We start from the raw sequence: 19,964 nt of genomic DNA on the forward strand, positions 1-19,964 counted from the left end.
CGGATTCGCTAGGCCTTCCTGACTTCCCCCCGAAAGGGTTTTGGGGGGCTAGTGCGCCCCAACTCAGGGCCCCAAACGAGGGGCTCCAGGGCCGCAGGCAGGTAAACGGGAAAGGAATCCTAAGGCCAGGCCTCCAAGACCAACCTCCCGGTCCCCCCGAGCCGGGCGGGGGCCGGGAAGGTCCACACTGGCCTAGTTGGGCCTCTCCCCCGCTGAGGGGAAGGGAAGGGCGCTGCAAAACCCCCCGGCGCGAGCTTGGGAAGAAATGAAAGGGGCTCCCCAAACCCGCAGGGGAGACGGACACACACACACCCCCCACGCCCCCGACCCGGTCCGCGCTCTCCGGCTCCAGCCCCACCCCCATCGCCCCTGCCCCCCACCCCCATCCCCCTTCCCCCACTCGTCCTCCCTCACAGACCTGTTTTCTTCTTCGGCGTTTCCTGGTGCTGCTGGAGGGCGTGTTTCTGCTCATGTTTCAGCGGCTTCGGCTGGGCCTTGGGGCTGCCCTCTGTGCCATGCTGCAGGTATTGGTGAGGCTGCTGGTGATGGTGGTGGTGATGGTGGTTGTGGCTGTGGTTGTAGAAATAATAATGGTGGTGGTGGTGCGGCGGCTGCTGCTGCTGCTGCTGGGGGTGATGGTGCGGGTGGTGGTGGCTGTGATGGTGCTGAGGCTGTGGCTGGCCGGGCTTCTCCTCCATTGAAAGCGGCTGGGACTCCCTGGCTGAGGCTGCGGGCGGCTGCACCGTCAGGATCTGAGACCGCTTCCCCGGGCTCGCTCCGTATATCTGAGCGCGTCGCGCCAGCGCACTGGTGAACCCAGCGATTTCGCGAGATTGGCAGCCGCACTCGAGCAATCAGGGGCCACGCTGCGGCGCAGGCCCCGCCCCCCGCCGAATCCTCTTCCCTTCCTCTTGGGCCCGGCCTCCCGGCCAGCGCCGCTTACCCGGTGCAACCTCGCAGGGCCGGGCCTTCAACGTCAGCACTATGGCTCTCTCTTCGGTCGCTTTCTCTCCGCCGCCGCGCTGTCTGCAAGCAGCACTTTCTACACGCCTCGCCGGCGAGCCAGCTCGCGTCCAGTGGAGCAGATTCCACGGGCGAGTCCACTGACTCGGAGAGCCATCTGTTGGGGTTGCATCTCCTCGAATCTGTTGGCTTTTTTTTTTTTTTTTTAATCCTTTTCCGGGTAACCAGAGGGGAAGCTCAGTTTCCTTAACCCTGAGACCACTAAAGGGACAATACAAAAAAGAGGAAATAAGTACATTTTTAAGATTACAAGAGCTTCACAATCGGCAGAGCGTTTTGTATTCTGGATTAATTTTGCTTTATGTTCATATGCTAATCTCTTCCTTTCCACGAAGGGATTATAAGGTTCCACAATGGGGTATTTGTGTAATTTTCTAAAAGGGCACAAAGGGTTTAAATCACTGTGTCTTTGTAGTTGGAGGCAATAGAGAGCGGGAGGGATAAAGATCTAAAATCTACACAGAATTAGTGGTGGTGTGTGTTTTTTAACTCTGCAGGTGAGGTCAACTGTGGGACCAAGATAGGTTTTAGAATATAAAGAGTTTCAAGAGTGAAAGAAGGAAAAGAGTACTTTAAAAGTTATTAAGTTTTGAAAATAAATTTTTCATTTATGGAAAATATTGGAATTTAAAGACTCCATTGCATTTTGTAGTGTCGATTTAACTTACCCAGCATTATCACATCACAGCCTAATTTTTAAAAGCAAATGTTAGCGTCAGGAGGGTGGAGAGGGATACCCTGTGATAGTATTTTATTTTTTGACCTAAGTGGTGATTATACAGGGATTGGCAAAAGTAGGTTTACAGTTGTGAATATGGTGGAACAAAGTTTATTCTTGTATTATTTATTTGTTCTTGTATTTATTATTAACCTCGTTTTACTACTCCTGTATATACTTCTTAAACTGAATATGTATGTGTGTATATTATACTTCAAAGTATATGTTATATTGAGGTATTTAATTTACCATTGTAACCATTTTTAGTTCAATAGCAGAAAGTACATTCACATTGTTGTGCAACTATCACCACTGTCCATCCCCAGAAGTATCTCATCATTCACATTGAAACTCTGTGCCCATTAAACAATAACTCCCTTTCCCTCCTACCTCCAGTACCCTGGTATCTTCTATTCTTTTTTCTGTCTCTGTGATACCTCATACATGCAGAATCATGCAATATTTGTCCTTTTGTGTCTGACTTATTTCACTTAGCATAATGTCTTCAAGGTTCATCCATGTTGTATCAGAATTTCCTTCCTTTGCAAGGCTGAATAATATTCCATTGCATGTATATGCTACATTTTGTGTATACATTCATTCAGAATGGACACATGAATTGTTTCCTCAATGTGTACTTTATAATTTTTTTAATGTGGCTTGAATTCTTACAGCAGGACATCATTAAAGGAACAAAGATGCTTAAAGGAAGAGTTTGTGGACTAAAATCAATGAAGGTCAACACACTAGTATAATTAAAAGGTAAAAGCCTATTTCCAAAAGCAAATGTCACCGAATCCAGACAACCATGACCAGACTGTGACCTGTTCAATATGTTGAGGATTCACATTGCTTTGCTAATTTTTAAAGAAAGACCCCTTTGTAGTAGGAGTATGTTTACCCAGTTTTGAGAGCTAAAGCCCCAATAAAGTCCCAATATATTGTCACAAATAAGTCTTTGCCATTTAATAGTATGCCACCACTTTCCATCTACTAAAGAAATAAGAGTGTATATAGCATTGATAATGCTTTATATTCTTTTGCTGATTTATACATTTAGTTGGAAGGCAAGAATTCCTGAGTTCTAATTTCTCTTTCTACATTTTCTATATTATAATTTCAGGCAAACCAAGAGCACTCATTCTGAGTTTCTGACTTATCACACCTTAGCTTGCCTTAGGTTCTTCACATGCAGTTGTATAAAGTTTAGGAAACTGAGCCTTGTTCTCAAATGCTCTAGTTAGTAGTAAAGGAGTAGTATGGAGAAAAGCTTTTGATATAATGTAAGAAAAAATGGTATTAAATTCTATGTACACTAGGATCATAAGCTTGTAAAAATAAGAATTTTTAATAAATATGAAAATACAACAGTAGAATGTGTACTGTTTCATCTGATTTTTCTAAAATAGTTTTATATAAAACATTTTTGAGATTTGCCATGTATTTAAAAATAATAATGCCATAATATCAAACCTCTGTGAGAAGAGAATAATTGGGTCTACTTACTTTAAGCATATTTTGATAAAATTAAATCTGCATAAAGGAAAAAATGCAACATGGAAATATAGCATGAGTCTGGTGAAATTATGGGTGCTTTTTTCTTCTCTCTATTTGCCAAATGTTCTGTTCTAGGTAGGTATTACCTTTCAGAATAACATTTTTTAAAATATATTTTATTGATTTTTTTACAGAGAGAAAGGGAGAGGAATAGAGAGTTAGAAACATCGATGAAAGAGAAACATCAATCAGCTGCCTCCTGCACACTCCCTACTGGGGATGTGCCCGCAACCCAGGATGTGCCCTTGACTGGAATTGAACCTGGGACCCTTGAGTCCGCAGGTCGACACTCTATCCACTGAGCCAAACCAGCTAGGGCCAGAATAGCATTATTTTTTAAAAATTAAAGTTATAAAATTGAATCTGCACAACGCTTTGAAAATCATTTTATACCTACAGTCAATGTGGGAAGTTATAATGGGGAGTTAGGAGGTTCCCATATATGGTAGGTTAATGTTTTAACTATTGCTGTAACCATAATAGTGAATACTTATTGAGCATTTATTTACTATTTGTCCAGAATGACAGCAAGTATTTTATCTTTGTCTTCATTTATAATTCTTTGAGATGGATATTAAGCCCATTCGACAGATGAATAATTTGAGGCCTGAAGAAGTTAGGTGGCTTATAATTTAAAAGCCACCAAGTTTATATGGGGCCTGAAAAAGATTCCAGGTCAGTTGGATAGAAAGAATTTCTAACACTATTGAAGTGTGATGTACTTTTCTAAAATTTTAGTAAACCTCTAAAAAACATTCAAGCTATATCATAACCACTATGAAGATAGTATCTGGTTATTAACAGAGGCAGATGTACTGTGAAGCTATTGAAGATTCAGGGCTCCTAAATGCACAGGACCCTCCAAGAACCTGAAGGGGCTCTAGAAATGGTCTTTTGAAAGACCTAGATATTTTTTCATTATTGTGTAAAAAATTTTTCCATTTTTTAAAAAAAATCTTTATTGTTGAAAGTATTACATATGTCTCCCTTTTCCCTCCATTGACCTCTTCTAGCTTGTCCCCCACTCCAGGCCTTCACCACCCTATTGTCTATGCCCATGGGTTATGCATATATGTTCTTTGGTTGGTCTCTTGCTACCCATCCACCCTCCCCCACCTTCCCTCTGAGGTTGGACAGTTTGTTTCATGCTTCCATGTCTCTGGATCTATTTTGTTCATTAGATTCCACATGTGAGTGAGATTATGTGTTACTTAATCTTTCCCTGACTGGCTTATTTTGCTTAGCATAATACTCTCTAGGTCCATCCATGCTGTTGCAAATGTAAGAGTTCTTTTTAAAAAAAAAAAATAACTGCGTAGTATTCCGTTGTGTAAATACACCACAGTTGTTTTATCCACTCATCTGCTGATGGGCACTTGTGCAGTTTCCAAATCTTAGCTATTGTAAATTGTGCTGCTATGAACACAGGGGTGCATATATTCTTTCTGATTGGTATTTCCAATTTCTTAGGATATATTCCTAAAATTTTTTCAAGTAACATTTTTGTAATTGTTTAAGAGTCCCCTGTTAACAGTCATTTGTGATCTGACTGTTAACAGTCATTTGTGATCTGACTCAGAGGTGTTATAACTTCAATAGGTACTTTAAAAGATTATAGTCATATTTTAACTCATGTGCCAAAAGCAAAGTAAATTATATGTATATATTATGATTGCTTATAAAATATGACTTCAAGGACTATGAGGCAACTTGAAGCCTAAAAGCAATAAAATATTTTTATTCATTTTTTCATTCACAAATATTTATTAGGCATTTTTTATGTACCACATATTATGCTTTTGGTTATTTGAATTTTTTAAAACTCCATTTCTCTCATTGGTACAGTTTTGGAACTTAGTTAAATATATTTGTCTTCATTATCAAATGAAAAACGCTTTTCACACACCTTTAATCTTACATTTGTGTCCTATGACATGTTAGAAGATACAGAAATATTTAACTATTTGGACTCAGTTTTCTCTTCTCTAACATATGGGGAGTGGGCAAAATGACCTCCAAATCTCTTCCTACTCTAACATTCCATGATCATATCTCTGCTCTTCATTCCCAGACTACTCCTTTATTTCATTACAATAAAACTACACAATAGCAAGAAATTTAGCTGTGAAAAATCTAGTTTTTCAACTGCAATGATTAACTATAACTTTATAGAAATTATCATCAGAAACAGTATTATGTAGCTTTCTATAAATAGAAATCAGCTTTCTGGTGACAATTCCGGTTTCAAAATGAGGCAAATCACTGGTAACATCCACTGTTTCATTTCAGCAGGAAAAGAATTTTATCCATGTATATTTCCTTCAGATGTTAATATTTTTGCCTAGAGACACTAACTTCAAAAAAACGTTCAAAAGAATTGAATAGAGGTATGGGTAAATTAGGTTAGTCTTCTAATAACTGGAGTATGATGACTTTTCTAAATATAAAAGTTTTCAAAAGTGACAATTTGCTTTTAAGAAAAGTATTATGGGGGGGAAATTGAGGGAGAAACTATAGCTGAGTGGTTAAGTTTTGTCACCAGACAGAATCTGTACTGAGATTGCTTAGCTTTGTAACCTTGTTTGGGCACATTATTTAACCTCTCTAAGCCCTGCTTTACTCCTTTGAAAAATGGAAGTAATATTAGTGCCCAACACACAAGGTGTAGTGAAATTTAAATAAAATAATCTAAATAAAGTTGTAGAGGATAGTGTTTATAACATCAGTAAGTGGTACTAAATATTAAATATTAGTGATACTGCCCTGGCCGGGTAGCTCAGTTGGTTAGAATGCTGTCCCAAGGTTTTTGGTTCGATCCCCGGTCAGGGTACATACAAGAATCAACCAATGAATGCATAAATAAATGGAACAACAAATTGATGTCTCTTTCTCTCTCTCCCTCTCTCTCTCTCAATTTTTTTAATGTATTTTATTGAATTTTTTACAGAGAGGAAAGGAGAGGGATAGAAAGTTAGAAACATCGATCAGCTGCCTGATGCACACACCCTACAAGGGATGTGCCCGCAACCAAGGTACATGCCCTTGACCGGAATCGAACCTGGGACCCTTCAGTCCGCAGTCCGACACTCTATCCACTGAGCCAAACCGGTTAGGGCAATCAATTTTTTAAATACTGTAAATATTAGTGATACTAAATTTTTAAATATTAGATATACAAAACTAAACTTCCTGATATAAAATTTCATTAAGGAAACTGAGTTTTAGAGAAGTTAGTTATCAAGTTAACCAAGAATAGAGTGTTTTCCCAATTTTGAAAAGGATAGGCAAATAGCCTTTTGGCTCTCTGAGCAACACCATGGCCGTTGGCAAGAACAAGCACCTTATGAAAGATGGTGAAAAGGTTGCCAAGAAGAAAAGTGGTTAATCCAGTTATAAAAGACTGATATGATGTGAAAACACCAACTATGGTAAATATAAAAATATTGGGAAAACACTAGTCACTAGAACTCAAGGAATCAAAATTGCATGTGATGACCTCAAGGGTCGTGTTTTTGAAGTGAGTCTTGTTGATCTGCAGAATGAAGTTGCATTTAGAAAATTCAAGTTAAATACCGAGAATGCTCAGGGCAAAAACTGCCTGATTAAATTTCACAGCATGGAGACAAAATGTGCTCCACGGTCAAAAAATGGCAGACCATGACTGAAGCTCATGTTGTTGTCAAGACTATTGATGGTTATTTGCTTTGTTTATTCTGTGTTGGTTTTACTAAAAAAAAAAACCCACAATAATCAGATTCAGAAGCGCTCTTAAGCACCAACAGGTTCACCAAACCTGAAGAAAATGGAAACCATGACCAGACAAATGACTTGAAAAAAGTGGACATTAAATTGATTGCAAATAAATAAAGTGATTCTAGAAAGCATTAGAAGACTCATAGAAAAGGCTTATCAATCTATTTATCTGTTCCATGATGTCTTCATTAGGAAAAATATGCTGAGAAAGCCTAAGTATGAATTGGGAACACTCAGCTTTATGGTGAAGGTAGTAGTTCTGGAAAAGCTATTGGGGATGAGATAGGTGCTAAGTTTGAATGAGCTGATGAATATGAGCTACCAGTTCAAGAATCTGTTTAAAATTCAGACTTTCAATGGTGACAAGTAAAAAGTCTTATTTGTAATGTTTAAAAAATAAAAACAGCCCTGGCTGGTGTGGCAAAGTTGGTTGGAGCCTCGCTTTGTACACTGAAGGGTCTTGGGTTCTATTCCCGGTCCGGGCACATACCCAGATTGTGGGTTCGATCCCCAGGAGGTACTTGACTGATGTTTCTCTCTCACATCGATGTTTTTCTCCCTTTTCCTTCCTCTCTCTCTAAAATCAATAAAAATAAGTAGTAAATAAAAACAATAATAAATAAATAAAATAAAACATAGTGTATTCAGTCTCAAATAACAAGTTCAGATTTGACTTTTAGTGGGGTTTTTTTGGCTTCTCTATTTTCTCTAAATGTTGTACATTGAATATTTATTCCTTTTGTAAAAAAGGTATTTTTTCAAAATGAAACAATTCTGGCGGGAGGAGGGGGAGGGCTGGAAGGGGCCAATGGGGGGGGGGGAGGGTACATCTGTATTTCTTTCAACAATAAAGATAATTTTTAAAAACAATGAATAAATTCAACATCCAACTATCCTGTAAACATTAATGCCAAAAAAAGACCAAGGAAATTAATATGCCATTCAGTTGACAAAATGAATTTGTGTATGAATGAATCAATAAATATTTAGTTGTCAGTATGTATATGCAGGTATATTGGAGTCCATAGTTAGATGCATCCAGAAGTTGGATAAAAGGTCACTCCCTGAGAATCAAACCAGTAAGATTCAACATAAGCGGGATAAAATGAACTAAAGAGAATCTAGTCCATGTGATTAGAATGCCTAAGAAGTGATAAGAAAATAAATAGTGTAACCATGAAAACTACAACATATTAATTTTATTTCTCTTCCTATTCTCATTTATTGTTTTTAAATTAGTACAGTATTTCAAAAGTTATGTGATTGGTATTGTATTATTGATTGCTGTGTAGCAATTTACCCCCAAAACTCAGGGCCTTAAAACAATAAACTTCTTTTTCAATTACAGTTGACATTCAATATTATTTTATATTAGTTTCAGATGTAAAACAACAAACATTTATTATATCACAGTGTCTGAGGGTCAGAAATCCTGGTGCGGCTTAGCTGGGTGCCTCTGGTTCAAGGTGTCTCATGAGATTGCTGGGGCATCTGTTTTCAAGCTCACTCATGTGGTTGTTGGTAGGATTCAGTTCCTTGTGAGGTGTTGGGCTGAGGGCCTCAGTTCCCCACTGGCTGTTGAATAGAGGCCTCTCCGTAGGACAGTCCACAACATAGCAATTATCTTCCCTCAGAGTGAGCAACAGAACAAGAGGGAGCACTCAAGATGAAGCCACAGTCCTTTTGTAACCTAATCTCAGAAGCAACTCCCCATCACTTCTGCTACGTTCTATAGTTAGAAGTGAGTCCAACTTATACACAATTGGGAGGGGATCACAGGAGGGTATGAATACTATACACTCAGGGAAGGAATCATTAAAGCTTATCTCAGAGGCTGCCTAGTATAAAAGCATTCATCAAACTTATTCTGCTTGCTCTGATGTCATCACCTAACTGTAGTCTGAATATAATCTCGCATTATGTATGACTTCTCTATAAGGAGAGAAAGTACACATAAATTCTTAATATATATTTTATTAAACTACTAGAGGCCTGGTGCACAGATTTGTGCATGGGGTGGGGGGGAGTCCCTCAACCTGGCCTGTGCCCTCTTGCAATCCAGGACCCCTCAGGGGATGTCCAACTGCCAGTTTAGGCCTGATCCCTGGCCTGTGGGGATCAGGCCTAAACTTCAAATTGGACATCCCCTGAGGGATGTAGCAGTGCAACAAGCGGCAGGCGGTCAGAGAGGAGCCAGAGCTGGGCCGGGTGCCCATGCCGCTGCATAGCACTGCTGAGGAATTGGGAGAGGCTCCCACCACTGCAGCTGCGCTCACCAGCCGTGGGCCCGGCTTCTAGCTAAGCAGCACTCCCCCTGTGGGAGCGCACTGACCACCAGGGGGCAGCTTCTGCATTGAGCGTCTGCCCCCTGGTGGTCAGTGCATATCATAGCGACTGGTCAACCAGTTGTTCCAGTCATTCGGTTGTAACAGTCACTTAGGGTTTTATATATATATATAGATTGAATGTTTTTTTTCCTCGTTTTTTTTTGTTTTGTTTTGTTTTAATATATTTTATTGATTTTTTACAGAGAGGAAGGGAGATAGAGAGTTAGAAACACCGATGAGAGAGAAACATCGATCAGCTGCCTCCTGCACATCTCCTACTGGGGATGTGCCCGCAACCCAGGTACATGCCCTTGACCGGAATCGAACATGGGACCTTTCAGTCCGCAGGCCGACGCTCTATCCACTGAGCCAAACCGGTTTCGGCTAGATTGAATATTTTTAAACACTTGAATTTTGTCATTTGCCAAACTTGTGAGTTATGGTTAGTAAAATTTGGTGTCCCTAATGCTGGTCAGTGACTGAACCTATACTTGTGACCAAGTTCAGGGCTGTAGTCTCATCTTAAAGGGCCCACTTGAACTGCCAGGAGGCCTCCTTGTACAATAAGAATGGCTCTATAGCCCTAACCAGTTTGGCTCAGTAGATAGAGCATCGGCCTGCGACTGAAAGGTCCCAGGTTCGATTCCGGTCAAGGGCATGTACCTTGGTTGCGGGCACATCCCCAGTAGGAGGTGTGCAGGAGGCAGCTGATCGATGTTTCTCTCTCATCGATGTTTCTAACTTTCTATCCCTCTCCCCTCCTCTCTGTAAAAAATCAATAAAATATGTTTAAAAAAAGTTATCTCCCCATAAAAAAAAAAAGAAGAATGGCTCTATAAAATGCCCACATGGGCCAGGCAGGTAACTTAACTTGGGTGAATTTACTTGGGTGTCATCAAACGTGAATGTAAAAAACATTACTCCCAACATAGCATCAAATTCTACACTAATAACTCTATATTAAAATATATACGTACTTACCTTAAGAACTGGGTAATTTAATTTCTCAATCTAATATCTGCATTCAGATAATCTGATACACACTCTCAAAATCCTTAATTACATCTTTTCACATAAGGTAATGTTTACTCGTTTACCATGTGAGGTAATATTCACAGGTTTCAGCGATTAAGATGTGAACATCTCGGAGCTCCAGTGGCGCAATCGGTTAGCGCGCGGTACTTATAAGATGTGAACATCTTCTGGGGAAACACTATTTAGTCCATGATGGGCTTTGTCTATAAAGAAGTTTAAAATAATAGTAAAATTGACTAAATGTCTCTCTGCCTTTTATTATCACCATGTGTTGGCAATTTTAAACAATGCCAGTAATAGCCCTAGCTGGTTTGGCTCAGTGGATAAAGCATCGGCCTTCAGACTGAAGGGTCCCAGGTTCAATTCTGGTCAAGGGCACATGTCCAGGTTGTAGGCTCTATCCCCTGTAGGAGGTGTGCAGGAGGCAGCTGATCAATGATTCTTTCTCATTATTGATGCTTCTATCTCTCTCTCCCTCTCCCTTCCTCTCTGAAATCAATAAAAATATATTTTAAAAAAACACAACAACCAATGCCAGTGATAAAATACTCCCATGAGGCAGACCACTCCCAACACCTCCCCTCCTTACTGTGCCACTTCTAAATATTCCAATATGAGCAGTTCAGCCTGCCTTAACTTTTTAGGGCCAAATACCACATAAAACAATTCAGTGGTTCATCGATGGCCAGCCACCCCTCCCCCCCCCCAATTTTGTTATGACTGACTCCTCAACCTTTAGAAATCAGCTTAAGTAAATGTCACCTACTCAAGGAAGATTTCCTTAAATACTCTATCTAGACAAAGTGTCTTCCCCTACTTATTCCCTGTATTTGTTTCTTTCATAGAACTTGCCACTATTTGCAGTTACTTGTAGGTTAAATTTTCTCATCTACCTTATTAGTCTGTAAGCTCCAAGTCTTGACTGTTTTTTTCTCTGAGTTATTCCCAGAGCCCAGCACAGTGCCTGCCACATGGTAGATGCTCAATGTATGTGTGGTATCATTGCATTCTCCTCAGCTTGTGTGCTGCCAGTAATGATTGTTTGTTCAACAATGGACAAATTATTCTTTCTTCATCTCATGTCCGTTACAAAAAGAAATAGCCACTCGTCTAAGACTGGTGACATAGAGAACCATTTATTTCCATAATTCAGACACAGATGCAGTGTTATGGATTTTAGTAGAGTTTTCTCTTATTCCAAAGTCCAACTCAGGCATGATTAGGAATGTTCTATTCTGAAAATTCAGAAATATCATAAGATCGAATCATATAATAAAATATAAATAAGGTGTTAACATTATGAAGGGGACTTATACATTCTGCCCAGTCACCACTAGAAATAACAAAAATCTAATCAGTACTCCAAACGTAACAAGTTCCAAAGATAAATTACCAACTTCCTCTTCAAACCACATACAAACTCCTCTTAATTTTCTTCAGCATTACTTCCTTCCTTCCTTCCTTCCTTCCTTCCTTCCTTCCTTCCTTCCTTTCTTTCTTTCTTTCCTTCTTTCTTTCTTTCTTTCTTCCTCACTCGAAAACATTTTCCCATTGATTTTTAGAGAGCGAGAAAGACAGAGAGAAGTATCAATGTGAGAGAAACACATTGATTGATTGCCTCCTGCAAGCACCAGACCAGGGCCCAGGCTGCAAAGGAGCCTACAACCGAGGTATGTGCCCTTGACCAGAATTAAACCTGGGACCCTTTTTTCCGCAGGCCGACACTATTCACTGAGCCAAACCGGCTAGGACCAGCATTTCTTTTAGTAGCACAACTATTCACCTGCCTAATTCCTTAGCACATTCTGTTTCTTCTGCCGTAATTCCTCTAGCTCTTCCTGTAGCCGGTTCCTTCTCATCCTAAAACTTAATGTAAATGTCACTTCCAAGACTCTGTTCCTTCCTGCCCTATATAAATAATCTCTTCTACTCTTACGTGCACTTATTATATCCTATACATTTCCTTCATAACATCTTATCCTAATTAATATATTTGATTAGTCTTCCCCACTAGATTTGAAGCTACATGGGAGCAGGTATTGTGTTTTGTTTACTGATATATAGCTAGCTCCTAAAGCAATGTGTGGCACAGGGCATGTGATAACCAGTTGTAGAACTAATTAAGGTGCCCTTTTCTGTTTGGCCTATTGTTACAAGTGTGATGCATTTGCACAACATTATGCAGAAGGAGGAAATTCTTATCCCTCTATTTCATGTCCGTCACTTTAAAAAGTCACTTGTATGAGACTAATGACATCGAGAGCCATTTATCTCCATAGTGCAGAAGCAGCTGCAGTGTCATGGACCTTAGTAAAGAGATCATTTTTTCCCACCATTAGAAAAATTTCATATTGAGTCTTACAGGAATTTCAAAAAGAAATTGAATTGTAAAATACAGGACAGATGAAGAGTATGTAGGGAGAGGACCTGGAAAGTTTTACCTAGGTTTGCCTAGGGCAACAAGATATTTTCTATAAGCTTCGAGATAAGCATACAGATTATTTTTTGCACACTTTCAAAACATCTCACAAAGATAGACAACATCTGCTGCCTATCTTGGCCAGAAGTACAAAAGTTATGTATTAAGGCTTTCATTTTCATGAACAGGAGAGGACAACTAATTTCAGATAAGTCTGGCATAGTCATTTGACCTAACAGAAAAGTGGGTCCGCATTACCACCCTCTTGGAACTTACACCATATGACAGTGAGCAAAGCTATGTCCCTTCAAGGCTACCCTTCATGACTGCTTTGCATATCTGGGCTTCCCAGCAACTAGCCCTCATTTGCTATATGCCTCAAGCAGTCACACTTTGGCCCTAGCTTGAAAGTGCTCATAGCTATAATAGCATTCAAACAATAACAAAAAGTCTTCAGATTTCCTTAGTGTCTATCTTTGAACAGTTCAAAGAGTTTCCACATAAGAAGATCTGAGATTAGAGAACCTGAAGTTCAAATAGTTTGTTCAAAGCTACAGTGAAATTATGTGACACAATCAGCCTTCATTCTCCTGATTCCCACAAGGCCATGTAGCTTCCCAAGGGTTTGAGACCCTTTATGAAAAATTTCAAAACTACATATAATTATGAGTCTTGAGCATTTTTTCTAATCCTCTTAACATAGAAAAAAATATTATTTTGTGGTTTTTAAATAAAATGGCTTTGTGAGAACAAGCTTCCAAATCCACATAGAAGAGATCAAAGGAATAAACACAGGGGGGAAAACTTCCACATACCAGAAACTTTGAGGAGTTTCTGCTGGTTCAAATGCAGAGGAGCTCAATTAAAAGGAAGGGCCAGTTCAAGATTCTACTTCTGGAAAATATGTTATCACCCTGAGGGAATTCCATGATCATCTGCTTACTTGGGTTGAAGGCTAGGCTAGGGCAGATGGAAAGATAGTCAGGACATACACTTATATCATTTTCAATCTTTTTTTAAAAATATATCTTATTGATTTTTTACAGAGAGGAAGGGAGAGGGATAGAGAGTTAGAAACATCGATCAGCTGCCTCTTGCACACTCCCTACTGGGGATGTGCCTGCAACCAAGATACATGCCCTTGACTGGAATCGAACCTGGGACCCTTGAGTCCGCAGGCTGATGCTCTATCCACTGAGCCAAACCAGTTAGGGCTCATTTTCAATCTTTTAATCTCTAATAGAATCCACTGTAATTCCTACTTAAGTATTAAACAAAGCTGGACATGCACATATCCCTCTATGTTAAGATGAACAAAGGAAGAAAAACCATGGGACTGTGAAAAGATTCTGTAGCCCAAAGGATGAGGTCCCCTTGAAAAATCAGAACAAAAGTAAATGATATATAAAGCAAAGTCAGAAAATCCAATCAACAAAAATGTAAGCATTTATATTCCCTAATGATATATCCCCAATACCTAAGATAGTACCCAGCATAGAATAGTTGCTTAATGAATATTTGTTGAATAAATTGACTGAATACAGTAGAATCTCAGAAGGGGAAAACAGGGCAGTAGTAGAAGTAATAATTAAACAATTCTCATAACACTTAAGCCTTCTGACAAAATGAATGAAAAGAAACCAACATCTAGACTAGCCAGGTGAAATTTTTTAATATTTCAAGGAAAAAGAAAAAAGCCTTCAAGAATTTAGACCGGGCCCTGGCTGGGTAGTTCATTTGGTTAGAGCATTGTCCTGATACACCAAGGTTGTGGGTTTGATTCCCAGTCAGGGCACATATAAGCAACCAATGAACACATAAATAAGTGGAACAAGTTGATGTTTCTCTCTCTCTCTCTCTCTCTCTCTCTCTCTCTCTCTCTTCTCCCCCTTCCTCGCTCTTTCTCTAAAAAAAATCAATTAAATAAACAAACAAATAAATAAATAGAATTCAGACAGGGAAAAATAACAAAACAGAGTAGTATCTCCAAAGGAACTAAATTCAAGCTGGCCTCAGAATTATGCAACCCTGTAAAACAGGGGTCCTCAAACTACGGCCCGCGGGCCACATGCGGCCCGCCGAAAACATTTATCCGGCCCGCCGGGTGTTTTTGCCGCCGCTGCCTGTCCTGCTTAGCAGCCGACTCGTCCCGGGCCCGCAGTGCGCATGTGTGGAATGTCTGAGGGACAGTGAACTGGCTCCCTGTTTAAAAAGTTTGAGGACCTCTGCTGTAAAACATAAGTCAATAAAGTATATCCTACAGAATTCTGAGGATGTTTATAGCTTAAGAATTCTATACTCAGCCAAGTTGTCATGTGGTTGTGAAGGCCTCAGACATAAGTACTAGGATATAAAGGAGACTAAAAATGACACCATCCAGGTTATCTGTTCTGAAATAACTGCTTATACATATACTGCTGAATAAGAACTTAGGAATAAAGAAGAAAGTCATGGCATAAAAAGATACGCAGCAGTGTTTGATATAAAAAGATCTGCGCAGTGAGAAAACCTGAAGTCATTTTTAAGGTCCACCATTTCTTACTTCTTTTCAGTTGGGTCAAGTTTCTAAGCTTTCTAAATCTCCATTTTCCGGCTAATGAAAAGAAAATAGATTCCACCGAATCTCCTCTCTACCTACTCTAAGACTTCTGTGAGGATCAAGTGAGATGAGGCACGGGAAAATGCTTTACAGACATTTGTTACAGTGTAAAATGTTTCTACCTGGCTATGAAGCAAGTCATGTTCCTGGGCTAAGGAAACTGCAAGGAGGCTAGTCATCACTAGGGAGAGGAAGCCAGGCATTGCTACGTGATGTCATTACCCGGACGGACACTTAGCATATTAACTTATATACGTGTTATATATGTTATATATGAGTGTGTGTCCCTAGGGATGAGAGAAATTATGCCAAAGTGCTAACAATGGTTATCTCCAGGTGGTGAAATTTTGACTGATTTTTCTTTTATTTCTCTATACTTCTTGCTTCTCCTTCATGCTTTTCTTTATTTTCTAGAATTTCTACGAAGACTATGCTTGTTTTACAATTAGGAAAAAAATATTAATTAAAATTAAAATATATAGTAAAAAGTTTGTAAGATATCAATACAAGTAGAAAAATATCCTATATAATAAAAAGGCAATATGCAAATTGACCGTCACATCTTCACATAAGATGGCCGCCCCCATGTGTTCACAGATGGCCGCCATAAGATGGTCGACAGGGGAGGGCAGTTGTGGGAAATCAGGCCAGCAGGGGAGGGCAGTTGGGGGCGACTGGGCCTGCAGGGGAGGGAGGGCAGTTAGGGGCGATCAGGCCTGCAGGGGAGGGCAGTTGGGGGCAACCGGGCCAACAGGGGAGCAGTTAGGCGTCGACCAGACTGGCAGGGGAGTGGTTAGGGGTGATCAGGCTGGCAAGCAGAAGCCCAATCCCTGTGGGATCGGGCCTAAACCGGCAGTCGGACATCCCCCGAGGGGTTCCAGATTGGAGAGGGTGCAGGCTGAGCTGAGGGACAACCCCCCGCCCCCAGTGCACGAGTTTTGTGCACCTAGCCTCTAGTATATATTATAAACCTACAAAAACAATATCCATTCTTAGATACCTAAAATGCACAAAATTATTTATAAATTCAGCAGTGTCTTTCTTATAGCTGGAGTTCAGTTTCAGCAAAACAAAACAAATGTCTTTTCCTATGAATGGTGAATGCCTTGGACTTATTCCAGAATAATATTGAATCATTCACATTGAATGGTGAATGCCTGGAGTTATTCCAAAATGATATGAAGTCAAACTTTATTTCAGTAAGAATTATTAAGCCTAAAATCCTACAAATTGAATGAGTCCTGGTAAGTGTATCTGTTCCAAAAAACCAGTCTCCAAATTCATAGAGACTAGGTCTGACACTAGCAGATTAAATATACTAGACAAATGCTGCTCCATGGTAAGGGTAGAGATTGGGGGTGGGGTGGGAATGAGGGAGTAAAGGATGATGAAACCAAATACCAATCATTAAAATATTGTCAGCAACATCCATTTTCACCCCAAGCTATCCTTCACCAGAGTAGTGTGTGATAAACAACATTTCATTCATTCATTTATTCTTGCAATTAACATTTATTTAAGGGCCTATAATGCATATAGTACTGTGCTAAGCAATGGATTTACAGTAGAGAACAAAACAGATTGGGCCCCTGCTTACATAGGGTGGAGAACCTAATGGAGAAGACAAATGCATACACAAATAGACATTTGACTGAAAATTGTGATGAGTGCTATAGAGGAAAGTACAGATTGTTACAGAAGAATTGGGGAAGGGATGTTTTAGGGAAGGAAAAGGGAGTGGTCAGACATGACCTCTTTGAGTAAGTGACATAGCTAGAACCCAAAAGATGAGTAAGAATTAGAGAAGGGATGAAGAAGAGTATTCCAGGAAGAGGGGAAGAAAAAAAAAAGCATGGAGCTTTGGGCTAATTGAAAGAAGACCAGTGCAATCTCTTTGGAAAAGCCTGTCTAGACTCCACTGTTCCTCATCCAAGTCAAAACAGAGACCAATGCAGTAATAAATGCACAGGTGGGAGCAGACAGGTCTCACTCAGGCCTGTCACTTAGCTGTTTAACTTGATCCCTGGGCCTTGTTTCAGTATCTTTGAAATGAAAATTATGGATTTTCTTTTTGAACCTCTTGTAAATACTTGCCTTTTTTATGATGTTACATGAGGATGTATGTATAATGTAATAATCAACAAAATGTGGCATTTTTACTATCAAAAATGCCCATGAGGAAGAAAAGGAGTAGGAACTCCCCGCTAGTTTAGAAAAGTGAAAAGAGAACTATATCACTCATTTGCAGTTGGCATTTCATTCCAGAAGGTTAATTATGATCATGAGCTAGGTCATCTATTTTTGTAAAAGTAATCTGTTATTTGCAAGGAAATGGTTTATCTGAAGCTTTCTGGGGGAGAATCCTGTGGCTTAGCCTGAGAGTTTTGTTGTGAAGTTTCTAGGTCTTCATGGCTTTCAGTAAAATATACTCCTGCTTTGAATCAAGTGGTACTTAGATAAGGGTCAGAATCAAACTGCCAAGAATATCTAGAGTTTCATCCCATTCCCACCCTGCACTGGCCCTAACTCCCAGGTGCAAGGCACAACGCTGAACACTTGCATGCAATAGTTTAGTTAAGCCCCTCTATAACAACCTTATGAGATACAGTCAATAGTCATTGTTTATGGTAGCTATATTCATAACATGGTACTGAATGCTGAAATAATGAATCACAAGCAATTGCTCCTATGGGAAATACAGGGTTAGGTTCCTATGAACTTCTAGTCATGATATTTCAATAAACTAACTTAACTTTGATTTATGTGTTTTTGTTTAAAGACAACATATGTAATATTCATTGTTGATTCCTAAACATTGAACTCATCATGGTCAGCAGCACTACTGGTATAACTCATGCCTGCTTGAAGCTTATCTCGCACGTCTATTTTCTCCCTCTTTTCTCCATGGCAGCCTTCTTGCACTCATGAACAGCACACAGCACTTCGGCAATATGCTTGGTAGCTATTTTAAATAGTACAATCACCAACAGGAAGCACAAAATTGAAAAATAAAAATAAAAGTGCTACTAAATAGACCATCATCGTGTTTACAGTATGAGAGCTGAAACAAAAAGGCAAAGTGTTGCTTTGTTCAACCTCAACTGGGAAAGTACAAACTGGGCAACTCAAGTGTTTCAGTGTGCTGCACGTGTCTGTGCACATGCACAAAAGCACCATGAATATCAACTTGGGGATCACAAAGAAATTTTAGAAAGTAGGCAAGTTCATAAAAACAGAATCTGTAAGTAATGGAGATCAACTATAGGTTTATGATTTCCATTATGTAGATGAAAAAACTGAAGATCAAAGAGGTAAATCACTTCCCAAGGTCATTCTAATAAGAAGTGGTAGACATGGGATTCAAACCCAGTTCTGCTCAACTCCAAAGTCAAATACGCTTAATCACTATTATCTCCGGATGTTCATTACTAGGGAACTAGTTAAATAAATTATAATAATAAAATCCTACAGAAAGTTCCATAAGGGGATACTTTAGTATTACCTTCCAATTATTTAACAAGAGCTACCAAATGAGGTCTTGGGTGCTATTTAAGGACATTTCTATTCATTTTCTCCCTTGATGTTCTCACAATTACTCAATGAGGAAGGTGCTGTCCAAATCTTCATTTGATTGATTAGAAAATTGAGGCCCAGAGAAGTTTTGCAAGTTGTTTAAGACCACATGGCAAACGCCTGCGCTGCCTCCAGCTCCCCGGGCTCCAGCAGAAGGAGAAGGGGGGTAAGTAAAGAGATCTCTATACCATGGCTCCTACAAAGCAGACTGCCTGCAAATCTACTGGTGGTGGTAAAGCACCAAGGAAGAAACTGGCTACCAAAGCCACTCAAAAGAGTGCGCCCTCTACTGGAGGGGTGAAGAAACCTCATCGGGCCGTACGGTGGCACTTAGTGAAATTAGACATTATCAGAAGTCCACTGAACTTCTGATTCGCAAACTTCCCTTCCTGCGTCAGGTGCGAGAAATTGCTCAGGACGTCAAAACAGATCTGCGCTTCCAAAGTGCCGCTATTGGTGCTTTGCAGGACGCAAGTGAGGCCTATCTGGTTGGCCTTTTTGAAGATACCAACCTGTGTGCTATCCATGCCAAACGTGTAACAATTACGCCAAAACACATCCAGCTAGCACGCCGCATACGTGGAGAACGTGCTTAAGAATCCACTATGGTGGAAAACATTTCATTCTTTAAAAAAAAAAAATTCTCTTTTTCCTGTTATTGGTAGTTCTGAAAGTTAGGTGTTTTTTTCCATGGGGTCAAAAGGTACCTAAGTATATGATTGCAAGTTGAAAGTAGGGGGCAGAAATTGGGTATTGACAGTTTTTCCATTTTCATTTGTGTGTGAATTTTTTTAATATAAATGCGGGGACATAAAGCATTAATGCCAGCCAAATGTTTCGGTGAACAAGTTTCAGCAGTTCAACTTTATAACAATATAAATAAACCTGTTAAATTTTTCTGGGCAATGCCAGCATTTAGATTTTTTTTTTAAACAAGTAAATTTCTTATTGATGGCAACT

General features: G+C 39.7%; 1 protein-coding gene and 2 pseudogenes across 1 annotated transcript in view; 2 read left to right on the forward strand and 1 right to left on the reverse strand.

The window, feature by feature from the left end:
• NUFIP2 (NUFIP2, FMR1 interacting protein 2) overlaps positions 1-798 on the reverse strand; it is a 30,591-nt gene extending 29,793 nt beyond the window's left edge. The window contains exon 1 of the mRNA XM_006095544.3: positions 419-798. Within this exon, the coding sequence (XP_006095606.1) occupies positions 419-698 (280 nt within the window). The 5' untranslated portion in view covers positions 699-798. The remainder of the gene's footprint in view (positions 1-418) is intronic.
• Positions 799-6,614: 5,816 nt separating this feature from the next.
• Positions 6,615-7,393, forward strand: LOC111827377 (annotated as a pseudogene).
• An 11,797-nt stretch (positions 7,394-19,190) lies between these two features.
• On the forward strand, positions 19,191-19,627 carry LOC102436474 (annotated as a pseudogene).
• The last annotated feature ends 337 nt before the right edge of the window (positions 19,628-19,964 follow it).

The sequence above is a fragment of the Myotis lucifugus genome, unplaced genomic scaffold (genome assembly GCF_000147115.1).
Source record: "Myotis lucifugus unplaced genomic scaffold, Myoluc2.0 scaffold_157, whole genome shotgun sequence".
NCBI lineage: Eukaryota > Metazoa > Chordata > Mammalia > Chiroptera > Vespertilionidae > Myotis > Myotis lucifugus.